General features: G+C 48.7%; 1 protein-coding gene across 1 annotated transcript in view; it reads left to right on the top strand.

Annotated features, from left to right (window-relative positions):
- The first annotated feature begins 15,457 nt into the window (after positions 1-15,457).
- The window catches only part of PARP1 (poly(ADP-ribose) polymerase 1), a 36,107-nt gene continuing 23,736 nt past the window's right edge, over positions 15,458-27,828 (top strand). The window contains exons 1-5 of the mRNA XM_065632451.1: positions 15,458-15,714; positions 19,403-19,565; positions 20,423-20,541; positions 21,619-21,833; positions 27,264-27,360. Of these exons, the coding sequence (XP_065488523.1) occupies positions 15,595-15,714; positions 19,403-19,565; positions 20,423-20,541; positions 21,619-21,833; positions 27,264-27,360 (714 nt within the window). The 5' untranslated portion in view covers positions 15,458-15,594. The remainder of the gene's footprint in view (positions 15,715-19,402; positions 19,566-20,422; positions 20,542-21,618; positions 21,834-27,263; positions 27,361-27,828) is intronic.

Here is a 27,828-nt window from a genome sequence, read left to right as displayed (position 1 = left end):
GTGTGATCTGTTCCCATCTGGCAAACTCTTCCTGTTGAATGTAGTTCTCAATAAAATCCATTTGAGTTTCCTGGCACGTGGCAGTCTGTGCCTTCCCTGAAACTATAAAGTGTTGTTAATAACAACCAATTAATATTCCCAGGATTCACAAAAATACACGAGAGGAGTTCCCAGGGAGGCACAGGGCTGGCTCTACTCTCAGATTAACACAGCAAACTTGGACATAAGGCTTGATGCTGCAGTACGAGGGTTACAGTGGCAGCCAGAACCAGCATTCCACTTGCAGCACTCAAGGCTTTCTCCTAAGGCAAAGGAAGGGGCTGATGATAAGCATGTGGCATTTTGCAGGTCAGGCTATTATTTCACTGGCCTTTCCAGAAGGCACAAGTGTGTGTCTGTTTGCAGCAGCAGCACAGCCTGCCATGGGCTGTGCCGTGGGTTAGTGTCTGCCTGTTTTGAGGTCTGGGAGAGTATCTGCTGCTGTGAGGGTGGAGGCAGAGTGCAGGGCCGGGGTGGCTCTTTGCAAACGCTTGGTCATCTCTCAGAGCTCTGTGTGTCACATTAAACGTGGCACTTCACTGAAATTAACACTGGTTTCTTAAACAGGCATGGCATCTGCCATCAGGCTGCCCTGGGGTGGCAGGAGGTGGCTGTGATCTAGCTATTACATAGACTGTCATGTAATACAAACAGTGCCTGAGATGGCCCCGATTCTGCAAATATTTGAATTGGTATTGCGCAAAGCATATGCTGACACTTTAAGTCTGCAGTCAAGGAGTTTAAGCAGAGATGTGGAATTAAACAAGTGTTCAACAGATTTGTTGTAAGTCCTCCATTTGCTTCAGAGGGCCTGGCATGCAGCTTTGCAGAGCAATTTTAATGCCTCTTGCTTCATCTGTAAAGCTGGGGAATTATTCATCTGGGGAAAAATGCAAAACATTGGTTGCATGCAATAGGCAGGTTTCCCTGACTTCTGGACAGGAGTGAGTCACAGGTCTGCCAGATTCAGTGTTTCTCTGAACGGAGTGTGCGGGTGCTGGAGGGAGTGGGTGCTGGAGGTGGCTCTGCCACCACTCAGAACCCTTCAGGAAGGACTGGATGGAAAAAGTTCCCTTCAGACATAAAATCACCTATGCAATCGAGTAGCAGAGCTACTCTGAGACAAATCCTTTCTTATGTATGGCAGGGAATGGAGGCATGGTTTGCTTTTTCTTCTTCTTGACAAGCATCTCTTTAAGTCGAGATTTCCTCTGCAAGCCAATGTGGAAACTTTAATGCCTGACATTAAATATTCCTTTTTAAAGCTGTACTCAACTGAAAAAAAATCAATTAGAGCCTTTTGAAAACGAAAGAAAAAAGTGTATTAGCTAAAGCAGTGACATTTCCTTTTGATGGAAAGCTGGTGTTTCCAAGAGTCTGAGATAAAGGCTAATGGGCAGTAAGTAATGAAAGAACACAGGAACTGGTCCTTATGCAATACCTCTCCCATCTGTTCAGCACAAATCCATGTGAACTTTACCATTAAGCAATGGAATTAACTTCATCCCACAAAAAAAAAAAATCTCTTGGAGTACATGAAAAGAATTGTGTCCAGGCCACAAGTTTTCTATCTGCACTCACAGGCACATTTCTCCACAATCAAGCTACATTCAGCTGTAGAGGGTTTTTTGGCCTACTGTAAAACTAGTCAGCAGCCAGAAATGTAGATCGCAGAGCTTGAGGAGATCTTGGAGTTTGAGGAGGTACTAGAGCCTGCACCCCAAACTCAGATTTGTCTCCAAGACCTGGGCAAAGAGCCACTTCGCAACCCAGCTCTAGATCTTAGGTTGTCCTTCATCCTTCTCTCTCTTTTCTCTGTGTTCCTGTTCTGTTCCTTTTTATCCTCCTCCTAGTTCTCCTCTTACTTATCTGCTGATATTTTTTCTGTAGCATCTTATACTTTCACTATTTCATACTGCCAATACTAAAACACATACTTCTAAAAGTCAAAGGTAACAATTTCTTAACCCAAAAAGCATTGCATCTAACATAGGAGGAATGCTGTATTATAACAGAGTTTTCCTGGACAAGACTGACTAGATGCAAAAGTAGAACCTCTTGTTTTGGTGCCAGAACTAATGTTTTGATTACACTTGTTATGTGCAAATAGATAAAGTGCAGAGCACAGCATCCATGGGTAGCGCGTCGCAGAAGGGGGTGAGGCTCACAAAGCAAAGCCACTTCTTGAGCTAAGTGGGCTCCACACTCCACTTGGATGCAAATAAATGTTTGCATGTACCCGGTGTCCTGCTGCAGAGTCCTGGGGGCAGAGGGCTGACCACCAGCATCCTTCAAGCCTGGCAGGCACATCTTTTTCAGCCACAGGCACAGCACTGGCACTTGTCTTTTCCAGTCAAACCTCTGCTGCTGCCCAGAAAATCAGACCTTGAAAAATCGTTTGGTTGATTTAGTGCAGCAGTGTGTGCAAAACAGCAGCTTCTCCCACGGCTGTGACTTGTTATGAAATTTATGTGTATATCTTCTTCACTTTGCATACGTAAAGAGGAAGCAGCCTTTACAGTTAAGGTATGCTGAAGTGCAGACGGGGGTAAAGTCTTGTAACTGTGCACCAGCCACTGTGACTTGAAGCGGGGGTATTGGTGAAGCCAAACTTTGGGTGAGAAAGGATGAAAACAAAGATCCAAGCTCTAACATACCTACCCCAGAGGTAGAAACAGGAGAGAGCCATTTATCCACACCCAGTAGAAAAGTGAGACCGGTCAGCTGTGAGGAACCAGAGAGAAATGCCCTGCCAGAGCCTTTCCTTGGCAATGCATCTGCTGCGCTTGCACAGGGCCCAGGGGATGGCCGGCTGCTGAGCCTCACAGCAAGCAAAGCACAGCAAGCTCCAAGATCTCTGCCCACGCTCTGAATGCCCAGGAGGCCGATACGTGTGTGCCAATAGCTGCTTTGAACAAGCAGACACCAAGAGGTCCATTCCTTCGGCTGCTTTGTTTGCCCCAGTGGGTGTCACACGGAGCCTCAGTGTCCTGTGCCGTAAGATTGTGTATTACAAAACACTTCCAGTGCAGTATCTACCTCGTGAACTTGATCCAGCCAGCAGGATGCAGGGGCTCCCCGTGAGGAGCACCATGGTTCATCGCCTCGCAGAGCAGGTGCAGAAATCGGAGCACAGAAAAGGCAGGAACCAGGCAAGGGCTCAGGATCACTCCTCTGTGCTGCCAACTGCGAGCAGAGTGGGGTGACCCTGTGTTTTTTGAGGCTGCCTGGTAAGGGACAACTCCCAACTCGTGAGTTTGTAGAGCAGGACTGTGCCTGCCCCGAGCAGCCAGAGCACTGTTGTGCCTGGAATTAAGGACCGGGGCAACGCAGCCCTCAAGGAAGGGGAGGACTCCATCCCCTACTGCCTTCTGACTCAAAGCCTCTTGGAGGCACCACCAGGCCCCAGTCCTGGAGCCTCCCCTGCTCAGAAAGATAGGGTTAAATTCCTGACTACAGCCATAGCAGGAATTCCTGAGCCTCATATGGTTGGTATTCCTACCGCAAAAGTCAGAGGAGTTCAGAAGGGCAGAAACATACTTTTTCCAAGTGTGGGGATTTTTTGTAGCTTCTTAAAAGCAGAGACTTCTGCTGCTTGTAAAGCAAGCTAAAGAAGCTGCCTTGAATGGGCTTTCCTCCTCACCCATCAATGAGATCTCCAAACCAGCATTTGAAAACCTCTGGAGTTGTATCAGGCAGTTCGGTTCCTTCAGGCAACACTGCTCTGGTTGTGAGTTCAGGCAACTTCTGTTTTGAATACCCACTGGATTTTTTTTTCTAATCTTCTTTAGGGGAAACGCTAATTAGTCTCAATCAAGAGTGAAGAATCTGATGCTTCATCCTCTGGCACTGCATGTTCCTTGATTGAAAAGAGACAAGCTGGTGTTTGTGTCTTTCCTCCATGAAGAACAACAGCTTGAGTGGGATTTGAAACCCGGCGTGAAACAGGTTTTGCTGAGAAAGGCACTGAAAGTCAGAAAGCCACCCAGAACAGCTGAGGCCACCACAGAGGGAACAGAAGCGAAACGGCTGTGGCTTCAGTCTCCCTTCAGAAAGCAGCCATGATGTCACCTTTCTGGGTGTGCTTTCTGTTTTAGCCATAAAAAAGGATGGGGCGAAGCACTTTGCACAAGTCTTTATCAGACTTCATTACAATGTGTAGTCTGAGCTTGAAAACTGAGGCATCCGTGCTTGCATGCACTGAACTTGCCGGACATTTTGCCGTGTACTTTAGTGTGAAAAGGACCTCATACTGGTTCCTTTTCTTAAAAACTGGTCTTACAAAATGATGAAGAGCCTCAAATTCCATTAAATTCAATGCACACACTCAGCTACTGGCAGGATTTGGTCCCTATACTTCTGTGTAGTTTATGACTCTTTATGATTGGTGACATGTCAAATGTTATATTACCCCATTGGTCCTTCACCAGGAACACAAGAATTACTGCTCCTTTAAAGAAAATGTGGAAATTATTACTTTTTTTTTCCCATGTGCTGCTAACAGGCTTGATACCGGAGTCACAGACTGGGGTGGATGGAAAGGGATCACTGCTGGCCCCTGCTCGAATCAAGTCCAGCAAGAGCAGGTTGCTCAGGGCCTCATCCAGCTGAGTTTTGAATGTCTCCAAGGATGGAGATCCCACAGCCTCCCTGGGCACCTGTTCCAGTGCTCCATCACACTCACGATAGTTGTTTTTTCCTGCTATCAGAGTCATAATCTCTTGTGGTTCGAATTGTCTCTATTGCCTTCCATCCTTCTGGTGTACGTCTGTCTGAAAGGTCTGGCTCTGTCTTCTCTAAATGTTCCCAACTAACAGAATTTGGGTCACATAAGAAAAAAAAGATGGGCAGAGTTGCAGAACGCATATCAAGACTGAGACTTCAGATATTACAACTCCAGGGGAATTAGTCTGAGCTACTGATTCAGATAACCTTTAAGTGAGGAACAAAAGTGTACAAAACCCATGTTTGATCTGAGAGTCAAACATTACTCAGAGCCTTGCACAGATCAAAGAATTCAGACCAGATCTGTCACTAAGAAAAGCCAAAGGGAAACTCCTCTCCAAAAAAGTTTCCAAATAAATTGTCCAATTATCTTTTGAAAAAGCCTGTGAGTGCCCCAACACTTTGTGGTGGTCACATCTGAGATGGCCCTTTGTCCTTCCAGGTGGATTTAATATGAGATGTTAAGTGCCGATTCCCTCAGGAATGCAAATCCCCTTAAAACTGGTTGGTGTACCAAGTCGAAGCAAAAGACAGAGTAAAAGGCTGCAATTCTGTCAATGTGTTCAGACTTTGAGGTCAGCTCTGAACTTGGCTCAATGCATTGGTCACCTGATGGCAATGGCAGCAATGTGGGATCATGAGAATAACATCTGTGAAACAGTAAACCTTAAAGAACTGTGAGAGGTCTCATGGGAACTGTACTCTCAAGTATTTGAAGAGCTACAGTAAGTCTCTTCTGTTGAAGCTCACACTTTTGGGTGCTAGTGTCACCTCGACAGAAAACTGTGCAATACAAAGTTACGAAGAAAATATGTGTTCGGTGTCTGGCCTAAGAATCCAACAAGACATGTTAAGTGTATGTTTAACTCTAGACAGGCAGATAAAACCCATGCAAATGAGTTCAGAAACATCGCTGAATCAGGACTAGGGAGGGCAGAAAGCTTTGCCAGCTCCTCTCTTTAAAAAAAAAAAAAAAGATCAGTGGCATTTGAGAACTAGAGGATACATCAGTCTGAAGCTACTCGGTGCTGGTGAGGCCCCACCGTGAATCCTGTGTTCAGTTTTGAGCCCCTCATCATAAGAAGGACATTGAAGTACTAGAGAGAGTGCAGAGGAAGGCAACGAAGCTGGTGAGGGGTCTGGAGCACAAGTGTGATGAGGAGCGGTGAGGGAACTGGGGCTGTTCAGCCTGGAGAAAAGGAGGCTGAGGGCAGACCTGATCGCTGTCTGCAACTGCCTGAAAGGAGGTTGGAGCGTGGAGGGGGTTGGGCTCTTCTGCCAAGTAGCAAGTGATAGGACAAGAGGAAATGGCCTCTAGTTGTGCCAGAGGAGGTTTAGATTGGATATTAGGAAAAAATTCTTCATGGAAGGGGTTGTCAGGCATTGGAACAGGCTGCCCAGGGCAGTGGTGGAGTCACCATCCCTGGAGGTGTTTAAAAGATGTATAGACCAGGTTCTTAGGGACATGCTTTAGTGCCAGAGTTAGGTTATGTTTGGATTCAATGATCCTGAGGGTCACTTCCAACCGAAATGATTCTACGATTCTATGATTTTCCTTATAGCAGATAAAAAAATACATGCCAGTAACCACACAGGCAATGGAGAAAAATTCAGTGCCTGTTTCAGCACCAGGGCTACAGGTCATCACTCGGTTTCAGTAACGACACCCCAGCAGCAGCAGTGTGGCCAGGAGAACTGCTGATACATAGAAATGGCATTGGTTGCTTCACCACGGCATCACCATGACCCGCTCTCGCAGAACTTCTCTGTCCCCGTATGCCAGACGCTGCGGACTGACTGTGACCGGCACAGCCAACACCAAACTCCTTCGCAGCCGCTCCGGGCTCCGTTTGCTTCTCCGGGTTGTGCAGGTAGGAGTGACCACATGGGGCTGCTTCACACCAGGGTCCTCCCTGGCCAGGATGCTCTGACCTCCGAGGTGTCAGGTGGCCAAAATAGAGATGCAGTATGAAAGCTGCACCGCATGAAAGATGGCGTAAACCAAAGCGCTGCTGTACATTTTGGTTTTATTTTTCACTTTGTCCTGAGAAGTATCTACTGCCATGCATTGGCCTATTTTGATTCCTGTGGATGTGAATAGAAATATGACGCATGATAACTAATTAAAACTAGTTGCAGAATGATCAAACTAAACAGTATTTTCCGTTGGGAAAACCATTAGTGTTTCATGCCCTAGATAAGTTATTTCCGTATGCTTTCCCTTGGCTAGGAAATGTAAGTTCCTTGCTACATGTTCCCTGCTGGTTTTGGTCACTGAATTCTTGATGTTAGAGAAGGAAATAATGAAATGTACCATATCGCATTCACTCCTACAGCCTCCTGGTTCAGTGGGGGGTCTGAGCATTTCTTCCCATCAGCAGTAATGATAATGGGTCTCACTTAATGAGCAGCCACTGAGATAAGCACGCACACAACAACAAATTAGCAACTACGCTCGCAACCTTGGGAAGAGGAAGACCATAGGACTCCAGGATCTCTCCCAGAGGTCATTGATTTCTTGGTCCTTTAATGAAATGGATTATTACCGCCTCAGCACTGGTCCTGTGACTAGCTGGTTCTGCTAAAGAGAGACTGTAAAGGAGGACCACACTTTCCAAAAGCAATTTGTGAAATGTAACTGTAGACCATGGGATCGGGCTGACACAGCAAAGGGGACATGACCCAAGGAGGCTGAGAATAGCAATGAGGCCTCTGCCAAAGCTGGCTCTGGGGCACGTGGGGATAACTCCCTTATTCAGACAGAGCAACAGCAGGGATAAGGCTTATAAGGGATACCCATAATCAAGACCTGGTGAGCAAAGCTGGAGCCTTCCTGTTTGAGAAAAGCCAAAGCTGGTTTCTCTGCAGCAGCTGCAGCCACTGCCAGTGCATCGCAGCAGGAAAGAGCTGCTTGTCCTCTGCATCATCCTCCACAGCACTGGACCGCAGCCAGCCGTGTTGTGGAAAGTCAGGGCCGTGTAAGTTCCCTGCAGGTAACTAAATGTTGATTGTATCCAAAATGAGCTGCCAGCAGCCTAGCGTGTGCTAAGCCTCACAAAGCTGGCACCTGGTCCCTCGCAGAAGGGATGTGTCCCCTTGGCAGCACCAATGGCACGGCCAGCGCTGGCTGCCCACAGCCTCAGCAAAGAGGTGGATGGGTTCCCCTCCTGCCCCTACCAAGAGGTCAGTGTGCCCAGCGATAAGATATATTAGTGGCAAAACTGGCCTTATACTGCCCTCATGCCGTTTTTCTCTGGGTGAAGAGAGGAATTCAGTTTCCAGGGCTGCTGATCCTCTGTAAAGTTCACTTAGTAACTGGAGAGATTGCTGCAGCTTTACTGAAAACTAGCATCTTCCTCTGAAATGTGTTGCCTATGGCTGGACTGATGTATTTATCAAACAGTCACTTTCACCACTGTTTTCTTTACACCATATATTACCATTGTCCTGCATACTGCAGCTCTCTGGTGTGTTTTATGTAGTTTGTCTACAAACACGGTGCAAAGTTAATCTGATTGTACCTGGTCTGTTCTAATTATGCAGAAGCATGGGTGCTCAGTGTTGGTGTTCTCGGATCAGGAGAGCAGGGATCAGGACTCCTGGCTTCTGCTTCCAGCCTTCCTTCTCTGTGCGATCACTACAGAGTAAATTGCGTAAATCAGATCTCTCGAATTAGAAGCCTGAATAAATGCAAGGCATTTAAATTAGTGGCTGAATGTGTTTCAGATTTTTTAATATATCAGATGCCCCTAAAAAAGTTCATTTTTATTAAGACAAAGAAACCAACTAGGCTTTAAGCAATCTCCTAACAGTTATTAGTCACAAAGCCAGACTAAGATTCCCTACCAGGAATATACAATTTAAAGGAAGACTGTCAAGATAAAAATCCATACTTGAAGATATTTATTGACATGAACTTGTGTCATTATAATAGTCAGAGCTGAGAAATACTTCAGAAAGCAAACTCGATTAGATAAATGGCCAGTGCTCTTTGTTGTGAGATTTTATACAAGCAGTTTACAGTTTTCTGAAACCAGCTGATCACAGAGGAGCTAGAACTGGCTTTTTACCAAGTTATGACCCAGGCAAAAATATCTAGCTCTTCTAAATGAGGGTAAGCGATGCTGAGCTCTTAGCTAAACCTGGGGTCCTGTAGACAGGAAGCATCTTGCATTTTTTTGGCAACTGAGGAAAAAGAGCGTACGAAGTTTCCGGGACTGGACAGGTTTGTGTCTGAGGGCAAATGAGAATGAGAGACCCTGTAAGGAGAGCGATGAGCAGAGGTCTGTCCGGTGTAACAGTAAACCTCTTCATCAGGAGCCAAGGCAGATGAATTATGGGGTACTGTAGCCTCCACTGTCACCACTCACTTGTTGCACCTAATGAATTACTGGAATTAGACACATCAAAGACCTGAAAAAAACATCCTGCTGCTCACCTGGGAAGAACTGCAGAACATCTGAACAAATGTATGCCTGGCCTTTGCCTGACAAAAAGAGCTAGTGTAGGTGCAAGCAAAGCAAAGTCTGTCTTCAGCTGGGCTAGGAAAGCAAGGTCTCAACCGTTTGTGTCCATCAAAATCAGACGGGATTTAGATTTTGGATAAACTGTAGGGACTAGCTGGGAAGTAACTTGACATGTTTCGATTCCATGTGCAGTTTCACTGCTTTTTAACAGAATTTAGGATGCTGTAAGAAATCACCATTTCAGAGATGGATTCGTTTCAGAGAACAGGTGTTATCTGTAGAAGGAGCCTATAGATCTGTGCAGCCTGAACCTAACACAACACATGCGCAAGACAGTAGAAATGTCATTTTCTTCTGTAGCCCATTAGCACAATGCTACTGAAGAGTGTCATTGACTACTCTGTCCCTTTTAGCCCTCTGGCTCTTCTTTTTTGCTTTTCTTTATTCAAGAACCCAAACTAGGAGCCACACCCAGACTCTCTAGTTGTTTTCTTGTGCTGCGCATGTATATTGGCAGCTGTGTGGGGACAGAGGATACCCAGGCTGTTGTCACAGATAGGGCAGGTATCTGCCACCCCAGAGGTGTGGTCATCTACTGTGGGTCCAGAATAGCATGGTGGTCTAGTCAGGAGCCAGCTTGGTTTCAAGCCTACCTGGAGACAAGATATATTTGAGATTAGAGTTTTGGCTGGGGAAACTGCCAGCCTTAACTAAAACCCTTGTCTCTAATGCCTGGGACTGGCTCATACAGATCTCAGAGCATGAACTTTCCAACTCCTTCTCTTGGTTCCTGCTCTTGAACATTTCCAGTGTTGCAGCTGATGCTTCATTCCTTTGGCAGCAAAGGTTTTTGCGAGTGGCATCCACACAGGCAGGATGCTTAACAGCCACACTGCACCACACGGGGGAAAGATGGTGCTTGGGAACTTGGGTGGGGGAACGAGTTTCTAGGCAGCATCCACACAAAATCATAGCAAGGCAGCCCAGGACAGACTTTGCCATAATTTTTCATGAACTCTGCTGAAGGCTGGCCAAATGGCTGTGGGATTAGCCCCAGATTTGGGAGACCTGTGATATGCTTTTTGCTTAGATGTGATTTCATATTCTTGTTGGCAGGTAGCAGAAATCAAGAATGGACCACAGCTGCCCATTCGGTGAGTGCTCATCCATCTCCAGCTCACTGGACTGAGCATTTCAAAGGAACGCCTCACGGTGAGACTGAGGATCATCTCTTCCCCATGTTATGTCTCTTCATGAAGGTCATTAATGAGGTTGGGCTTCATTTCCAAAGCTCTATGTTTTATGTCTCTTTTTAACATTCGCAGTTAGGAGAACTCTAAGTAATTTCTTTCCAGCATTACTTTGCCACAACATCTGCCTTTGGCTGTAGACTCTCTGGTTTAATTAACCTGCCATGAGAATGAATTTCCTTTTATCCTTTTTTAATTTCCCACTCTCTCATTTCATCAAATAGTCATTTGCGTCTCAGTTGCCACAGGGGGACTGTAAAACAGGGATAATGCTATGGTCCTTCCTATATGGGGATAATGTCGGAGTGAATAACCTCAGAGCCTGGCAAGCACCCAGATACTAACAATGGCAAGTGCTGTGGCTGCACTCAGCTCTATGCCGCTGACTTCAGACTGTGATCTTCCCCAGACCCAGGATGTGTAAGTCACTGCTGTTAGGTTACCACTGAATTTACTGAGGGAAGGCTGCTCAGTTAAACTCCCAGTCAGTCTGAAATGCTGCTTCTCCTCTATCACCCCTTCCTTCCTTGCCTCTTCCCACATCTATTTTCCCAGGCATCTCGAAAGCTGAAAAAACAGGTTTGTTTAAGGAAGTTTTCTACAGAATGGAGGAACGACCAGAGCTGCTTCCCAGACAGCTCTGTGCTGGTCTGTAACGCAAAATGGCCGAGGAGGGCTGAGAAAAAAGTCATCTCTGGGCACCAAAACTCATCTCTGGCCCGTGTGAAGACTCTAAATTCAGCTTAAGGGATTGCATTTGTTAATTATCATCCAGGAGAGAGGAGCCATGGCAGGTTATTAAGCTATTCAAAACATTTTTTAGAACTCCCAGACAGGATGATAAGCCCTTTGATTTATTCAGTGGAAAGAAGTGACAGTATGATTCTCCGTTAGATGTGGGGGGTGTGATTTTGCATCCCTTTCCCATTGAAGTAGTCCTACCGATGTCAATGGGAGGGTCATTTGCATGAGCAAGGAAGGCACAGCTGAGCCATAGCAGTTGTTGCCTGTAGCCTATTGCCTAAATGTAAACAGGGTCATACCAGCCATCCTGATCATGTGCAGCAGCACGAAAGCAGTAGATCATCAATATAGACAAGATAACCTAGCACTGTACGGGTTTTTGTTACAAAACTCTCCAGCTGTCCAATATCAAAGAGCAGATAATATAAAGTCTCCTCCAACAGCAAATTCAGACTTGAGCAAGAACGGTTCTGACTCCCCTACAGGCTATAAGCAATAATGTTCCCTATATATGTCCAACATTTTCTCACCCTTTATGAGATGCTTAGCAGGGTGGAAATCTTGTAGGAAGGCATCTCAAGCATGTGTCAGAAATTGAGCCCAAAGCTACGCAGTCTGGAAGATTTAGTGCTCAGTGTACGGTCAGCACAATGTGAGGGGAAGCATTTGGCCCTGTGACACTGAAGAGATATATTATGGCTTCCTGGTACTGGGAGTTTGACCTGCTTCCCTCTGGCTCTCAGAGAGATCTAATGCAAAATGGCACAGAAAGGAAAAGATAGTTCTCTGTGGTGCCCTGAAGTCACAAGCCAGGCACCGGAACACTTGGCATTGAGTTTCACATCATGAGATGCTCAAAACTGTCAGAGCTGGGCTTTCTTGGGTTGCTCTTTTCTTCGTTGTCATTTTTCGGAGAGTTTTGCCTCTGGAGGTGAGAAATTGCTGGGGGCATCCTGAAGGTGAGATTCCTATATAATCACATGACTCCAGAAAGAGAGGCTTTAAGAAAAATAGCAAATACCCTGACATTTATGATGAAGCCTGCAAATCAGATCCTTTGACTAGTTCCCCTTCCTCATCTATGCTTCTGTCCGCAGTGCAGCTATGGGAGCCCACGGTTGCATGTGTCATATGGGTTTTTCCTCACAAGCACTGCATTGTAAGCACTAGCAGCCAGTTTGGCATCTCAGTGTCAGTATTTGGTGATAAATAAAACTTATCTGTAAGGATTTTGGTGCTGTTACTCACGATTTCTGCTCTGGTAAAAGAGAGAAAAACTCCAAACCATTAGTCTTACATGTCCATGCAGCAGTTGTCATCCAACAGGATCCCAAAAGAGAGCAGTGCACTGAGATGGGAATATTGTTAGAAAGGGATGTAGACAGCCTGTATGGGATCATAAACATCTTTTCCTCTTTTACTGTCCCTGCTCCTGCTGCAGCCTCTGGTAAAACCCAGCAGCCAAATACCAGGAGTCTTGAAATACCGGATTGACTTAAAGGGATGGTCCCCCAGGAAACCGGCCACGCAAACACCACTTCTCATGGCTGCCGCCAGAGCATTCTCTGGTTTGTAAAAAATTTGTGTGTCCTCGGTGCTGTTTGTGTTAGTGAGGGCCCTGGGTGAGCACTAACTCACCAGTTCCTCGCTGCCCCGGGACAGCGGAAGGGACGTGTTGTGATCCACGTGTCACACTCGGGCAATGGAGGCGCAGAGCAAGGCGGGTTGAGATCTGTTGAGATCAACAGATTTATGAAAGGGATTAACGTGATTTGGCAGCTCTAACACCACAAATCAGGTCGGCAGTTTGCCTACAGAGGAAATTACATTGCAGTAAAAATAAGCATAACAATGTAATTCTTTGTGTAGACATTCCTGTTTCAAAGCAAGACTTACACTGGTTATAACCATCGAAACTCCTGTGTGCATTCTCAAGGTAGGGTCGAAAAGCTGAAATGCCCAGAGCTTCGAGCTTGATCCTTTCAAGCGGTGTGTTTGGGCTCATTCATACAGAAGAACCACCTACCCCTTTTTAAAAAGAAAATCCACTAAACCCCACTTTGTGTAGTATTAATTTAGTGGTTTGCATTCACAAACAAAAAAATTAGGCTAAACTTCGAACAGTGACTTGTTACTGTGACTTTCTTTGCTTGTTTTCATGCTTGCATGCTGGTGAATGTCTGTGTATCGTTCCGTAGACTACTTCATGATATTGTACAGATCCTCAGCTGGTCTCTAGGCTGCAGGTTGTGGAGCAGCATTTTGGTAGTTAGACAGGGCTGCTTTTCCTTAGAAGTGAAAATGGCCCCAGCCAGAGGAAACACTAACAAGAAGCCATTTCTCTTTTGCTCAAGCCCTATAAATAAATACCGTATAAACAAATGCGTATTTTCAGATGAACTGGATATATTCTTGGAAGAAAAATTATCCCCACGATGATGGCAGGCAGGAAATCCCTAAGCCACAAATCTCAGGAGGCTGGGAAATATTTGGGAGAACGAGTACTGTTTGCTTGGCCTTTCTTGTGTCAGCTCCTGGCAGATGGTCACTGGGAGAGGCAGGATCCAAGTTAAACAGTCTATTGACTTGACTCTGGACAACTCTTGCGAGTCAACCATTATTTGTGTGTAATTTGCTTTTCTCTCAAAAAAACTGATGGAGCAGGCTGGTGGTAGGTTTGTCGAAATGGGTGAATGCAACTCCCTGATTCACTGCCAGTCACCTTCAAAATGGGCAAAGCCCTGGCAGAGATGCTGGGCAGCATGGGGAGGGACCACTTCTGGCTCCTGGTCAGATCATCTAGGTGAGCTCTCCTGGACCTTTCACTTTTCTCTGGTATGAGATTAAATGTGCTGATCTGCCTCTGAACCGCTGGTGTCTGGTTCAGAAACTTCTGTAAGGAGTAATTAGAAATAGTGGAAGACTGCATATCGAGCATCTGCATCTGATGGTTGTGGATGCAGCACCATCTAGTGCTTTACAGAGATTTTTTTCCCCTCCTTCCCCAAATCTGTAGGGACGTGCTTAGGGTACACATCCTTTCGTCCCCCGCGCAATGCTAGTCTGTAGGCTCTTGGGAGGCAAACACCGCATACCTTCGTAGCAAGCGTGTGACAAACCGGGAGGCGGAAAGTACAAATCAGAGGTGCGTTAACATCTCAGGCCATACAGGCTTGCTGAGGTGCTCTTGTGCAACTCCAAGTGATTGATACCTGCGAGGTGTCTGAAGCCCACCTGGGACTGAACATCCTGCTTTACTTGAACCCTAACTCCAGAATCACGATAAAGACACGACAAACTCTCAAGAAGCGTTTGCAGTAACTTCAGTGCTCTCCTCCTCCCAGCTCCAGCAAAGCTACAGAACCAATGCCATCTGCTGCTACTTGAGGATATTACCTCCTATAAAACCGAAAAAGCCAAGATTTAACTAATCGAAGTGCTTTTTTTTTTTTTTTTTGCTTTCTTCAGCACCCATACATAAGAGTTATCCCCAGGGACGGGAGGAAACTCCTGGCTGGGAGTGAAACCACCTGGCCCATACTTGGGTGCGGGACAGCTGCGGACACAGGCCGTCCCAAAACCGCGGCAGCCCGCTTGCTGCAGCAGGCTCTGCCCCGGCAGCGGCAGCGACGCGGCTGCACACAAAACGCCCCGTTTCTCTGCACGTCCCGGGGCTCCCCGGCGGGGTGGTCCCTCCGGGGAGGCTCTCCGGAGACTCGCCTGCACCTCCCGCCGGGCGCTGCCTTTCCGCCGCGGGGTGACGCTCGTTCGTTCGCCGCCGCGCAGCACCCGCTGGGGCTCCGCGGGCCGAGGCCGCCGCGGGGCGGGGAGCGCTGGCGGAGCCCGGGGGCGGCCCCTCCCTCGGCTGCAGCCGCTCCTGGCCGGCTGTGCGAGGGCAACGGCCGGGCCTGGAGAGCTCGGACCGAGGGGGCGGGCGATGGAGCGGCAGCGGGAGGAGCCGGTCACCGTTCTGCACCCCGTTTTCTTCTGCCGCGTTCGCGTCTCCGGAGGGCTCTTTTGGGGAAGGGGACAGCCCCGCTCGGCTCGGCTGCTCCGGGCCGTCGGACCGTGTGCGACGGGGCGCGATGGGGCTCGACGGGGCCCTGGGCTTCCGGCCCCGCCCCCGCCCCGGGGGCAGCGCGACCCCGGCGCCACGTGACGCGCCGCCGCTCCCCACCCCCCATTGATACACCGCAGCGCACCGGAACGTTCCAGGCGCCGGCAGGCGCTCCGAATCGATGCCCGAGCGGCAGATCCGGCCGGCTTGCTGAGGCGGGGTTGGGCGCTCGGCGCTCGGCTGGCTGTCCCGCGGGCGGGGGGAAGAGCGGGGCGGCGGGCGCGCGGCGCGGGGTGGCTGCGCGGCGGCGGCGATGGCGGAGCCGGCGGAGAAGCTGTACCGGGCGGAGTACGCCAAGAGCGGCCGCGCGTCCTGCAAGAAGTGCGGAGAGAGCATCGCCAAGGACTCGCTGCGCCTGGCGCTCATGGTGCAGGTACCGCGTGGCGGGGCCTGGGCCGGCAGGGGGCCGGGCGGGCTGACCGCGGGGCTCCGGGCCGGCGGCGGGGCCAGGTCGGGGCTCCGCTCCCTGCGGCCGTCCGGAGCCGCTCGGCCGGGCCCGTCTCCGCCGCCGCGGGGGCGAGCGCAGCGTATTTTTAGCAGCGGCGCTTTCGCCCGCCGCTCCCCGCGGTCCCCGCAGCAGCCCTGCCCGCCGCCCCGGGGAGCTGCTCCCGCGGAGGCCGGCGCTGCCGGTGGCCTGGGCTGTGGAGGCGTCTGGGGGTGGCGCGGTGCAAGGTTCCCCGTTAAGTGCCTTAGCGGAGGGCTCGGCTCGGGGCCGCGCACAGAGGCCCTTTGTTGTCCGGAGCGGGAGGTGGGTGCAGGAGGGAGGCGAGTGCCTTGCCTCGGCTTTTCTGTGCCCAGGGGAGCGTCCGTCACTCGGCGTGTATTGTAGCGGGTCAGGGGCATCTCGGTTCGGTGCGCGCTTTGCATGCGAGACGGAGGAAGCTGAGACCCGAAACACGTTAGACGCCGTGAACAGCCCCGTGTTGTCCCCTGCCAGCCCGGAGAGCTGCGGGGCTGGCGGGCAGGCTTGGGCTGCCAGCAACAGAGAGGTGTTTTTACAGAGCTGGCTGGCACATTGCAGACATGAAACAGAGCCGAACTGCAATTAGCAGACCGAACGCGAAGGCATGTTTTGCTGTCAGCAGTCCTCAAGTTATTTGCCTTTTGGGGAAGAGACTTGTTCATCTTCCTTTCAAAATGAAGGGAAGGGCCTCGTCTGGGGTCGGGGGGCTGGGTGTTGTGCACAGCCCTGTGCAGCCGTTTTGGCTGGCCTGAAATAGCACCCTGGTGTGGGAAAATGGGGAGGGAATTGGCCTCTGCAAGGGGCGGCAAGTGCCGCTCTCAGGAGGTCGCTCGGGAAGGGCGAAGAGCTGCCGTCCCAGGCTGCGGGTCTTGGGCTGGCGTGAAAAGGCACCTCCAGCGTTCAGGTGGTGCAGAGGGACGGCGGGCTGAATGCGGTGTGCGTGTGCGCCTTGTGAAAGGTGTATTTGTGGAAGGGTAGCAAGGACGCGGGCTGCGAACGCGAGAGCTGAGCCCTGCAGTCGGGCGCTGAGGCTCCCAGCCGCCTGAGGAGCCATTTCTGGAGAACGTACCACGCTGTGCGGCCGAGAGTCGCTTGTGCCCCGGGAGAGCTGCCCTTGGAGCTGCCGAGGAAGGGCCGGGGCTGGCGGGGCTTGGCTCCCCGCCGGGGTGCCCGGCGGCCCGGGCTGGAGACAGCAGCTGGTTCCCCGGAGGGGAAATACCGGCTTTTGCTTTTGTTCCCCAGAGCCTCCGTCCCCTGGGAAGGCTGTTCAGCCCTGCAGTGCCAAGCTGCAGCGTTTGCTCGCACGTGTTCCGGCTGCCTTCTCCTTTTGTTTCTTCTGCTGCCCTCCATCGGTGTCTGCTCTGCTCCTCCTCCCTGCTCCGGCTGCTGCTTCTCCGGTTCCCTCACGTTTGTTATCCCTGCCTGTCTTGTATTTCCCCAGCAGTTTAAGCTGATGCAAGGCAGTTTTGCCTTCCTCAGGCTGAGCCCTGAGGGACTGCAGCGTGCATTAGCTCAGGGAGCCGGGCAGAATGGATGTGTGTGGTTCTGTAGGGTTGGGTTTACTGAGCGATCTTTTGGGGGCAGGTGGAGGGGGACAGCTGGGTCTGCAGCATCCCTCACAGAGCCACTGCCTTTTAGCCAACCATCTCCCCAAAACTGCTGGGCTTACACCAGCCCCTTATGATTTTGGCCCCCCGCCCCCAACCACTCTTGAATTTGCTTGATCTCTCCTGGAAATGGCTCTCTCCCCACTGCTGGTTTTTGTGCCAGCAGAGCACTTTCCATAACCTGCTGCTGAGCATCCCCCATGCAAGGGCCCGAATTTCACCAGGGCACCTGGGCCTCTTGTTTCTTCTCGGGGAAATCCCCTGCAGAACAGCCTCCGCTGCACCACCTTCAGTGCACAGAGATCTTTTGCCAATTGTGCAGAAGGAGTTAAAGGGAGGCCCAGATCAAGTTGTTATCTAGGTTCCATTTGTACTATAGCTGCCGTTTTGGTTTGGTTTTTCATATGAAGAGCTCTGAATGACAGTGGCATGCTCGGTGTTTGGCATGGAACAGGCACTGAGGCCCGGTGTGGCTTTGACTTTTGCTTCCAGCCGGAACTGAACTGTTTCTGTTATCTGCATGTGTGATGTGAAAGGGAAATGGTCTCTCCTTTTTCCATAGTTTGTTTAGGAAACCATGGCCTAGAGACAGGTGATCTGGGAGAAGTTCTGTAAACAAGTTCTGTTTCTCCTGGAGGCCTTTCACTTCCCACACAGCAAGAAGTCGTGCTGCAGGTGCACAACTGCATATGGTGGAAATTTCGCTGTTTGCATGGTTGTCCTGAAGACTGAGCCAGCTCTACACCGTTCCACACTCCCCAGTGCCTTGTGCCCCCAAAGCCTTTGTCTTGGTTACAGAGCCATGAGTCCTTTTCAGGGCTGTGGTGCTGTGAGGGTAACTGGGTCATCCAAATCCTGGCTCGTGGGAAGAGTCCAGCTGGAAATACAAATGTCAACTTACACTTTTGCTTGATGGTTAGTTGTAATTGGGGCTCCCAGCTCTCCTAGTCCTGCCCTGTGGTCTTCAAAGCCCTTTCCTCTTCCTTCCTGCTCCTGCATGAAACTCCTGTTTTCAGCCTGGAGATCTCCCTTCTGCTGGTGAGTGGTGTGTAGAATGCTTTCCTAGGTCATTAATTCTTTGTCATCAGCAATAATAATTATTCAAAGCTGAGTATTATTAGTACAAGAGATATTCGTGTGCATTCCTTGGAGCCAAACCACTATACGGTTATTTTGTCTGATGTGTAACCGGAACGGTGCCAGGTTGGTACTCGATGTGTCTGAGTCAGAGGCAAGCAAAGCAGTTCCACAGCGAGGCTGGTGCGAGGCAGGGTGCTCCGGAGCTGCGCTTTGGGAGGACGTGGGTGATGCTTCTCTCCCACTGCAGGACTTTGCTGGGCTCTGGTGTTCCCCTTAAATCTTGCTTCTGACTTCTGCAGCCCTCTCAGGAACGCCTTCAGGCCACAGTACTTGGAGCTGCTCCTCCTGTCTTATGCCTGGCGATGGGCTCTCCAGAGCATGGACGGTTTGCTTGAGAAGTGGTTCTCAAAAGGCTTGCATGTTGTGCTGGGAGGTCCTGCAGAGCGAGGCCAGCAGCCTCCTGTGCTGTAGCCATCCCAAAGGAGGTTGTAGCAGATGAGCCTTGTGCTGTTGTTTGTGTTACTTCTTCCACAACCTCTGTTTTGCTTTGCTCATGCCTGCAGATGGTCTGACTCTCATAGAGAATGTGTCTGCTCAGGGTTGGTATAGCCACGCTGAGGCTATGACCTTTTTGTTTTGAGTAAAACAGATGGGCTAAGCAGCAGGGTGATGAACTGGTTAAGCTAGATAAATGCTCCTTCCACGTATATCCCCTTCTGGACCTCTCTTCAGCAGCTTGTCTGTCATATGAGATTTTTTCTCTTAGACTTTGTCCTAAATAGTATCCATCTCTTAATTAAACAACAAAAAAATCACTTTTGTTTACCCAGATGCTCCTTTTTATCGCCCCCCCCCCCGCCCCTTCTTGATTCTGAGTTGCTTCATTGTGGCCTAATGTGCTTTTTTCCTAGTCGCCCATGTTTGATGGCAAAGTCCCTCACTGGCACCACTACAGCTGCTTCTGGAAGCGGGCTCGAATCTTGTCCCATGCAGACATTGACGGCTTCCCTGAGCTCCGGTGGGAAGACCAGGAGAAAATCAAGAAAGCCATTGAAACTGGAGGCCCTGGAGGAGGTAAGCAGAGGTCTTCTGGTGTTTGGAGGTTCAGCTGGAACTGTGCTCTCTCTTCTCGAGCTGTCATTGTGGTTATTTGATTGCTGTGTCCCTTCAGCAAGTGGTGTCGGAAGAACTGTGACATCTCCACACTCCAGGGCTAGGATGCTGGCGGTATGATCCAGCATGTTAAATCAACAAGGGAAAAAGCCAAGTCAGTTGACAGATGTGTTGCCAAATATTTCTTGTTATCATGATTGATGTATTTTGTTTTCAGTTCTTTAATATTAACCAGTGCTATTGAAGTATGTTATTTTAATGGTACCTTCACTGCAGCGTGTGGTTATGGTAGGTCTTTGAAATTATTACGCTGTGAACTAGTAACTCAGGGGAGCAAGTGAGAAGGGTCTAAGGACAGACCAGACTAAACTTGCCATATCTCTGTAAACCAGGGATGCTGGACAGTTTTAGATTTATGTCTGCCTGTTGAAATGCATAATACAAAAAAGAGAAGTTCCGCTTTGAAGCGGAGCTGTTTGTTAACTCCTGTTACAGTCAGTTCTTCAGTAAGATCTCATTTTACACTACTTGCAGGAAAGAAGTAAAAAGGGTCAGCTCTGTGCACCATTGGAAGTCTTTTAAAATCATTAAATAAGCAATCCTGTACAGCTGCTACTTGGCTATTTAAAGAACTCGTTCTATTTTAAAAGTGCTTTTGTGCATGGACTGCTTATCTTGCTCTGTATTCAAATTCTTGACAGATATGTTGCTGGAACACAGAGGTTTATTAATCCAGGTTGCTAACAATCTGGAACAGAGAAGAAGAAAATAAGGGAATGCCTTTTGAAGCTGAACTCTGTATTTGCTTTGTTCTCCAGGAAAAGGAGGGGAACAGGAAGGAGGTGGCAAGGCCGAGAAGAGCCTGAATGACTTTGCTGCAGAGTATGCCAAGTCTAACAGAAGTACTTGCAAAGGCTGCGAACAGAAAATAGAAAAGGTAAAAAGCTTTTCTTAGTTCTCTCTCTCTTGTCTTTTCCCCACTGGTTCCAATTCAAACAGTGACTTCTATAATTGCTTCCTGTCTGTCCTGCATATGGAAGGCACTTGCAGAGCTGCATTTCTGTGTCTGAGGAGCAGCTGTGTCCTGGACAGCTGACGTAAAGGCATTGCTCAGGTGTTGTAGGCTGGGCTTCCAACCTGCTGATGCTTCCCTTCACTTGGGTCTTAGAGCAGGCTGGAACACCAATCGCCAGCATTTCTGTGGCAAGAAAGCCACCCCTAACTGCAGCTTTTCCTGCTGTTGCAGCACTGCAAAGGTGTTGGCTTCTTTCTCCTCCTCAGCCAGACCAGCTCTGCTTGTATGCAGCATGTTAACTCCGTGAAAGCAGACAAAAACAGCGATGCAGCTAATTAATGATGCAGCCCTGTTGTTGAACACGTCTCGGTGCTCTGCTTTTAAAGACGGTTGGCAAAATGAAGCTGTGAGCCTGTGATTGATGTGAATAGACCTGCCAGTTGGGTGAAACTGGCAAGGGCCAAACACCAGTGCTGCTATGCCTGTGTCTGCAGAAACATTGATGACTGTTGTGTGGACGCTTCCTTGTTGGAGCAGGAGGTATTGCAGTCTAAAAGCACCTAGAACAACTGCTTCTTGGGCATCTGAAAAGTAATTTGCAGTATGACAGGGTGAGATCATATTAGCGCTCATGCTTCAGTGGTAGGGCATGAAGCCGTTTTTTAGAGTTGCCTGCATGGGGGTTTATCTCATGAGTTTTGCTTGTTCAAGCTTACTGGGAGTTGAGGAGTTGAAGTAAACACTACAGGATTATCTGTTTTGAGTGCTTTTTCAACAGAAAACTACCTAAAAAGCTGGGTTTTTTTTCAGCCTAGAAGGGGTATTGAAGAAAGCAGAGGAGCTGTAGTGAAAGAGCTTGAACAAAAGTTGTAGGCTTTGACAGGGGAACTGTTGCTGTTTTACAGGTGTTTAGGAAGCATCATGTTGGTAACTTGTTAACACCCTGCCCTTTCCAGAAGGGCCTAACAATTGCTTTTGCATTGCTTTAATCTGCCTCAGGGCCAGATCCGGATTTCCAAGAAGATGGTGCATCCCGAGAAGCCGCAGCTGGGAATGATAGATAACTGGTACCACCCGGACTGCTTCGTGAGCCGCCGAGCGGAGCTGGGCTTCCTCCCAGTGTATGGGGCCACCCAGCTCCTGGGCTTCAGCATCTTGAAAGCTGAAGACAAAGAAACTCTGAAGAAGCAGCTCCCGGCTACCAAGAGTGAAGGGTATGTGGGGGATGCAACAAACTGCTTTGTCTAGAGGAGTCATTGCTTGCCTTCAAGTGCATCCGTGATAAATGTTTTGTGACGTCTCTCTTAAAAAAATATTGGTCATAGGAGGATTTGGTCCTTCCTGTGACCTTAGGCAGATGACAACAGACAAATTCCCCGTCCCTGGAGCCTGCAGTCTGCTTGACCCCTGTGACTGCCTTGAGAAAGTGCAGAGACCAGCAGCTGTGACTTGGAGGACTGATGCAGGGCTTTCAACCATAAAATAACACGTGCTTAATGCAAACGGATACTGGGCTCTGTGCCTGCTTGTGTGATGCTGTTATCAGTGATGGTTTCTCTACTCTAACCGCTTGTTAGAGAATTGATTTGACATGTCTTATCTATGAGCTGCTGATCTGTGACAGGCACTGAATCTGATAATGGTGTTTATTGGGCATGTAGTGTTTACACTTGGATGCTTTTCTTTGCTAAGTCTTTCATCGTATGACTGAAACTTCATTGCCTTGCATTGAAATTTTTAGTTGAGGCTCTTGATGGAACTTATACTGACAGAGAAGCACTTCCAGGTGGCTTGCTAGCTTGGGTCAATCTTTCTCTGTTAATGAAGACTTTTGTTATTGCTTTTTGAAGTGCCTTCGCCTAGATTCATGCTTCATAACACAAGCTAGCATTGTATTGTCCTCATGGAGGAAGGAACATAAGGTGTTTCTGGGTCCTACAAATAGGAAAGATCTTGTTTTTATGAAACATTGTGCTTCTCCATGTACCTTGTAGGATGAATTCAGCTTTGTTTTTGCAAGGATTCACCATAGAACTGTTCAGTGAGACTGATGGTGGGTTCTGAGAAGCTGTAGCCACCTCAAATCTGTGCAGTCTTTGTCAGTATTGGTCCTCCAGACATGCGACTGATGGGCATGGCGTACCGTTCAGAGCTGTGCGTGTGTGTGTGTGTCATCCTCGGACACAGGTAATCGAGCAGAGTGGGCATTAGCTGATCTATATGTTGAGAGGCTGCTGTTCAACTTCCACGCTTTATTGTTGGTCACTCCACAAGTGTCCCACGGTTGTGTGGGTCCCGTGGGGATGGTCCTGCAATGTTGCAGGAGCGGGTGCTCCTGCCGGACCCCCATCAGGTTCTCTGCTGTTCACCTCTCTGGAGGCCGAGATGAGCTGTGTGCATCTGCATGGCAGCCGGCCGTGTTCTCATGCAGGCATTTCACCTCTGTGTGCTGCAGGGAGCAAGGAGAAGTGGAGCACTTTAATGCATCACTAGCTTTTCAAGCAGTCCTTTGCTTTTTGTGCTGAGGCGCGCGTTCCTCTTCGTCCTAGAGCAGTGTGTGAGTTTAACAGTGTTATTTGTAGTTTTTTCCTGTGTCTTCAGCAAAGCTCTAGAGATTTGACTCTGTAAGTTTTTTGCTTGTCTGCCCTGACTCTGCTTTTCTGGGCCACTCCAGAGATGCTATGCAAAATGTGAAGGCTTTGCAAAGATAGGCCGCAGAGTAGTTTGCCAAGTCACAGTGTAAATGAAAGCTGAGAATTGCAGTGGAAAAAAGCTTAGACTGGTGATGTAGGGTAACATGAACCGGGACCCCACGCCAGAAAAGCAGCAGGATGTCTCATCTTTCCTGCTTTCTAAGCACTGCATGAATGAGGCCCTCAACTGTGAAGGTGCTGGCTGGCTTTTACGCTCCACTACCTTTCTTCTGCTGTTTGAGCCAAAGGTGTCAAGGGTCAATTGGAAAAATAGTTGTATGTCAAACAAACTGAATGAGTGCGAGTGTAAATAAACAGAACGAGTGGAGAGGTGTGGTGTGCTTCCTACGTGGTGAGTTTTCTGCCAAGCATAGAAGTTCCGGAGAAGTCAAAAGAAAAACACCCCAGAAGCTCGAATGAGATGCAATTACCTCTGATAATTCATCTTGTGCATTCAATCAGATAACAGAAATTAATGACAGAAATAACAGCATCTCACAGAAATTGTTACAGCATCTGCTGTAGGTGAGATTCTCAAAATGATCTTTAAAGATACGTCTAATTGTGCTGCATCCAAGTTACGTCTTGACTCAGATGTCTCTGCAATCCATATGTGACACATCCAAATTCATGTGCTGCTCCTGCTTGTCTAGCCCATGCTCCGAGGAGAAGCTCATAGTGTGGGACTGCCCTGTCAGCCCTTTCCGTAAGGATGGCAGCGTGACGTGCCTGTTGCAGATGAGAAGTGAGGTGCCAAGCAGGGCTACCGAGAATAGGTTAGAAAATCCCTTCCCTCTGAAGGGCAAAAATGGGAATGTTTCCTGCAAGGATCCTGGCTCCGTTCCTTGGTCGGCTCTGGTCTCCTCTGGGCTACGGGCTGTCGTGCCCGAGCACAAGCACTTCGCAGGCCTGGAGAAGGAGGATTTTGTGTCCTTGCCAGCAGCTTCTCTGTGGGAAGAGTGCTCATGTACCAACATAGGAAATGCAGGAGCAGCTTGCAAGCTTTGACTGTGCTTCTTCAGTAGCGTGTTTGGCCTTCCTGCTCCAAGCTGTAATACTTTCCTGTATTTTCTGCCTGGCTTGTTTGGGTAGAATTGCTGCCCAGGACTGGAGCAAAGTGTCATTCCGGAGATGTCACACAGCACCGGATTAACTGCAGAGGTTGCCTAAGGCAGACGGTAAATACTCAGGTCAGCAACAATCTGGTGGTGCTTTACAGGGAGGAAGAGAAAAGGGGGGTTGTTCCTCGCTGTGTTTCACTGCTATCGTGAGTGTCCTTTCCACCCTTCACTTTCAGTGTAGGGAGGACATGAAAAATGGAGTAGGTGGCAAGGAGGGGCCAGGCTAGTGTGTGACAGTTCACCTCCCTCTTCTTGAAAGTTGGAATAAATCCTGTAGTTGTGTATCCCCCATGAAGGTGAGAAGTGGTTCGTGTTGGCTGGTAAGTCCCAGTCCTTTGAAGCAAGCTGTTGGGCCGTACCGGTTCCGTGTGGGCAGACTGTCCCTTCCCCAGCAGAAGGGGTGTAGACAGTGGCACCCAGCTGCCGTGTGCAACTCAGTGTTTGGTCCTGAGGATGGCAGATGAAGTTAATGTGTGTGTCAGTGATTGTGTATTTTGTCGATTTTTTTTTTATTTCCGCCCCCCGCCCCCGCTAAGATTTGCTATTTTGGAAGGATGCAAGGTGAATTCAGCTTTGCTGTTCCCTTCTCCAGGCTGTATAAAATTATGATTAGTGTTTGCTTTAAACATTGCACATAGCCAAGGACAAAAGAGAAGGGCGTGACTGGCAGCTTTATGCCTCTCTGCGGTTGGAATGATCCTTCCCGCTCTGTGGTCTGTTCAAGTGGCTGGAACAGGTACAGTAATTACTCTGTCTGGGAGGGCAACCCGCTGTCCCCTTGACTCTGAGGAGGAGCTGCCAAAAGTGTGAGTTGCTGCTGGAATTTGCATGCTTTCCCTGGGTCATGGGGCCTCTTGGCAGGGGGGTTGCCTTCCAGCGGTTGGTGTGCTGGCTTTCCTCCTTTTGGGGACTGGGAGACAAGTTACGGCACAGGAGTGAGTGCTGGCTCACCAGAGCCAGCCTGACTGTCAGCCTGCCGAGGGAGAGGCACTGCAGATACACAGCGTTTGGGCACCCGTCCTAAATACTTCATAATAAATTATTAAGCCCTCTGGCTCCAGAAGGTGCAGCAGAGCACTTTGTACTCAAGCTGATGTGCTGTCCCCCAATTGTGTTGTGTACCCGTGGCTGTTAATGCATAAAGAAGTCATTATTCTCGTGGTGGGGCTCAGTGGATGCTCTGGTCTTGCTCCTTGCTGGGGAGGAGTCGGGGGTTGCTTGGCTTGGAGACTTTTGAAGGCACAGCTCTGCGTGTGCTGTATCCAGTCCTGCCACACTGGTTCCCATTTGCTGATTTAGAAAACAATATGGAGTTTTTCTTCAAGAAATGTGAGCGATTGCTGGTAGCACAGCGGGGCTGTTGTCCCCCTGATGCAGGGCACCTTGTGGCATAGCCCCAGCTCCACAAATAGGACCTCGCAGGGGGACAGCTGAAAGATGAATTCTGCAAATCTGGTGCCTTGAAGACTTGCAGAGTGCTCTGAATGATGGTTTGGTCAGAGGTGCTAGTGACAGGTGAGTAGTGGCCACTGCAAGTAAAATGAGAACTTGGCCCAGTTTTCAGGCCAAGACAGTTACTGGAACTTACAGGTCTCTCACACATGAGTCTTTGGAAGAAAAGTGCCTTTTAACATCCTCCTGCAGCTTTATAGCTAATAAGCTGTCATACAGGGTTAGTCTTAACAGTAGCAAAGCACTAGAAAGTAAAATATTTAAAAATTGTAAGTAGGAGAGTAATCAAGAATGTCAACTTTATGGCTCAACCATCAGCCACAGCTTATAAAGTTAAGACAGATGCTGTCTTAAAAAGAAACCTGGCTGATGTTCCAAAACGGTAGCATCTGTCAAAATGAGGTGCAGGATCCAAGCTGTTTGTGCGCTGCCTCAAGAACTAGACCCGTCTTGCCTCAAGTGGGGCAAAATTTCCCTTTATTTCCCACGAGGAGAGCACACACTGATTTGATTTATTGATACTGATGTATTTTGAAGCCAGGCAGACCAAGGGGATGACATGGCTTGACTCTGGAAACACAAATGATCTTACTCTGAGGTCTCTTGTCATTCTCAAGTCTGCCAAAATCCTCCGCTTTTCATTTGGCTTCCTTTTCTTTCCAGTCTTTCTTGAGCAGCATTTTCTGCAGCTTCTCCCTGCACAGCTCTAAGGCCCCAGCTAATGACAATGAATTTCCTCACACACAATTGCACAGCAGCACATCACGAAACTGCTGTCAGCCTGGGAGCACTTGCAAGTAGAAACTTCCTCTGGTCTGATTTCAGATACCTGACTTCATTCCAGTCTGAAGAGAAACTAGCTGCGAAATACCTGTTTTCCCAGCATATTAGCTTATTAAAGTCACGAAGTTTGCTGTCCTTTATTTCAATATGGACTGTCTTTAGTTGAAAAATCAAGCTGCTGATTCAGCTGAAAGGCACCATAGTCTTTCAGTCTGCATTGCTTCACCTCCTCAGATTTGGAGCGGTATGCTCATTTTCAGTGATTCTTAGATATGCCTGAGGTGTAAATAATACAAGTGCAGATGAATATGCCTGAAAATGTTGCAATATTTCATGTGCTCTTCTGCCAGACCATAGTTACCCTGTAGAAAAGTTGTAAGTGTACCTGACCTGATCGAGGTGGCTCAGTTGCAGAGCCGAGTACATGCCTACAATCTAGCCCTGAGGAATTTGAAAAATGGGTTTGCCTGCCAAAACCGAGGATATTCAAGCCTCTGCAGATATTGGCAGTCAGTAAACTGAGCTCTGGTAACTGCTGGGCAGGCATTTAAATAACTTCCTTTCATGTGTATGTGTTTTGTTTTTTCTCTATTAGAAAGAGAAAAGGAGAAGAGGTAGATGGAAATGTGACTGTGAAAAAGAAACAGAAAAAGGAAAAAGAGAAAGAATCAAAGCAGGAAAAACAGCTGAAGGTGAGTTTTAGCTGATCGCATCCTAAAAATGTCTTTGCTAGAAGCGTGTGGTGTCAGGCACTGACCCAGAGCAGGTCTGTACCTCCTGCCCAGACACCGCGGAGCTGCAGCACAGCAGGTCCCTGTGTCCTGGCACAGGAGATGCCCTGTCGTGTCCCCAAAGCTTTGCTGGAGGCAGTTCCCCCTGCTGCTTTCTCCTGAGAGACAGGAAGGAGGTTCAGGACTTGTGCTTATTGGATTTAAATAAATTAGGTTAAATGCCTTCTCTCTCAGGGAGGCTGGTTCTGTGGTCCTTCCCATATCATCTGGTTGTGGTGGCTGAAGCTCTCAGCCTGAACACTGTTGCAGAAGAGCTTGGAAAACAATAAATAGCTCATTGTGAAAATTAGACAGAGGTAAAGTGTGGAACTAGATTATGAGAAATCGTATCTTTTTCACTCTCTGGGGAGATGTATTCAGTTGCTGAGT

The sequence above is a fragment of the Caloenas nicobarica genome, chromosome 3 (assembly GCF_036013445.1).
Source record: "Caloenas nicobarica isolate bCalNic1 chromosome 3, bCalNic1.hap1, whole genome shotgun sequence".
NCBI classification, from domain to species: domain Eukaryota; kingdom Metazoa; phylum Chordata; class Aves; order Columbiformes; family Columbidae; genus Caloenas; species Caloenas nicobarica.
The sequence above is the reverse complement of the archived record's forward strand: the minus strand, read 5'-3'. Positions and strand labels throughout refer to the sequence as shown.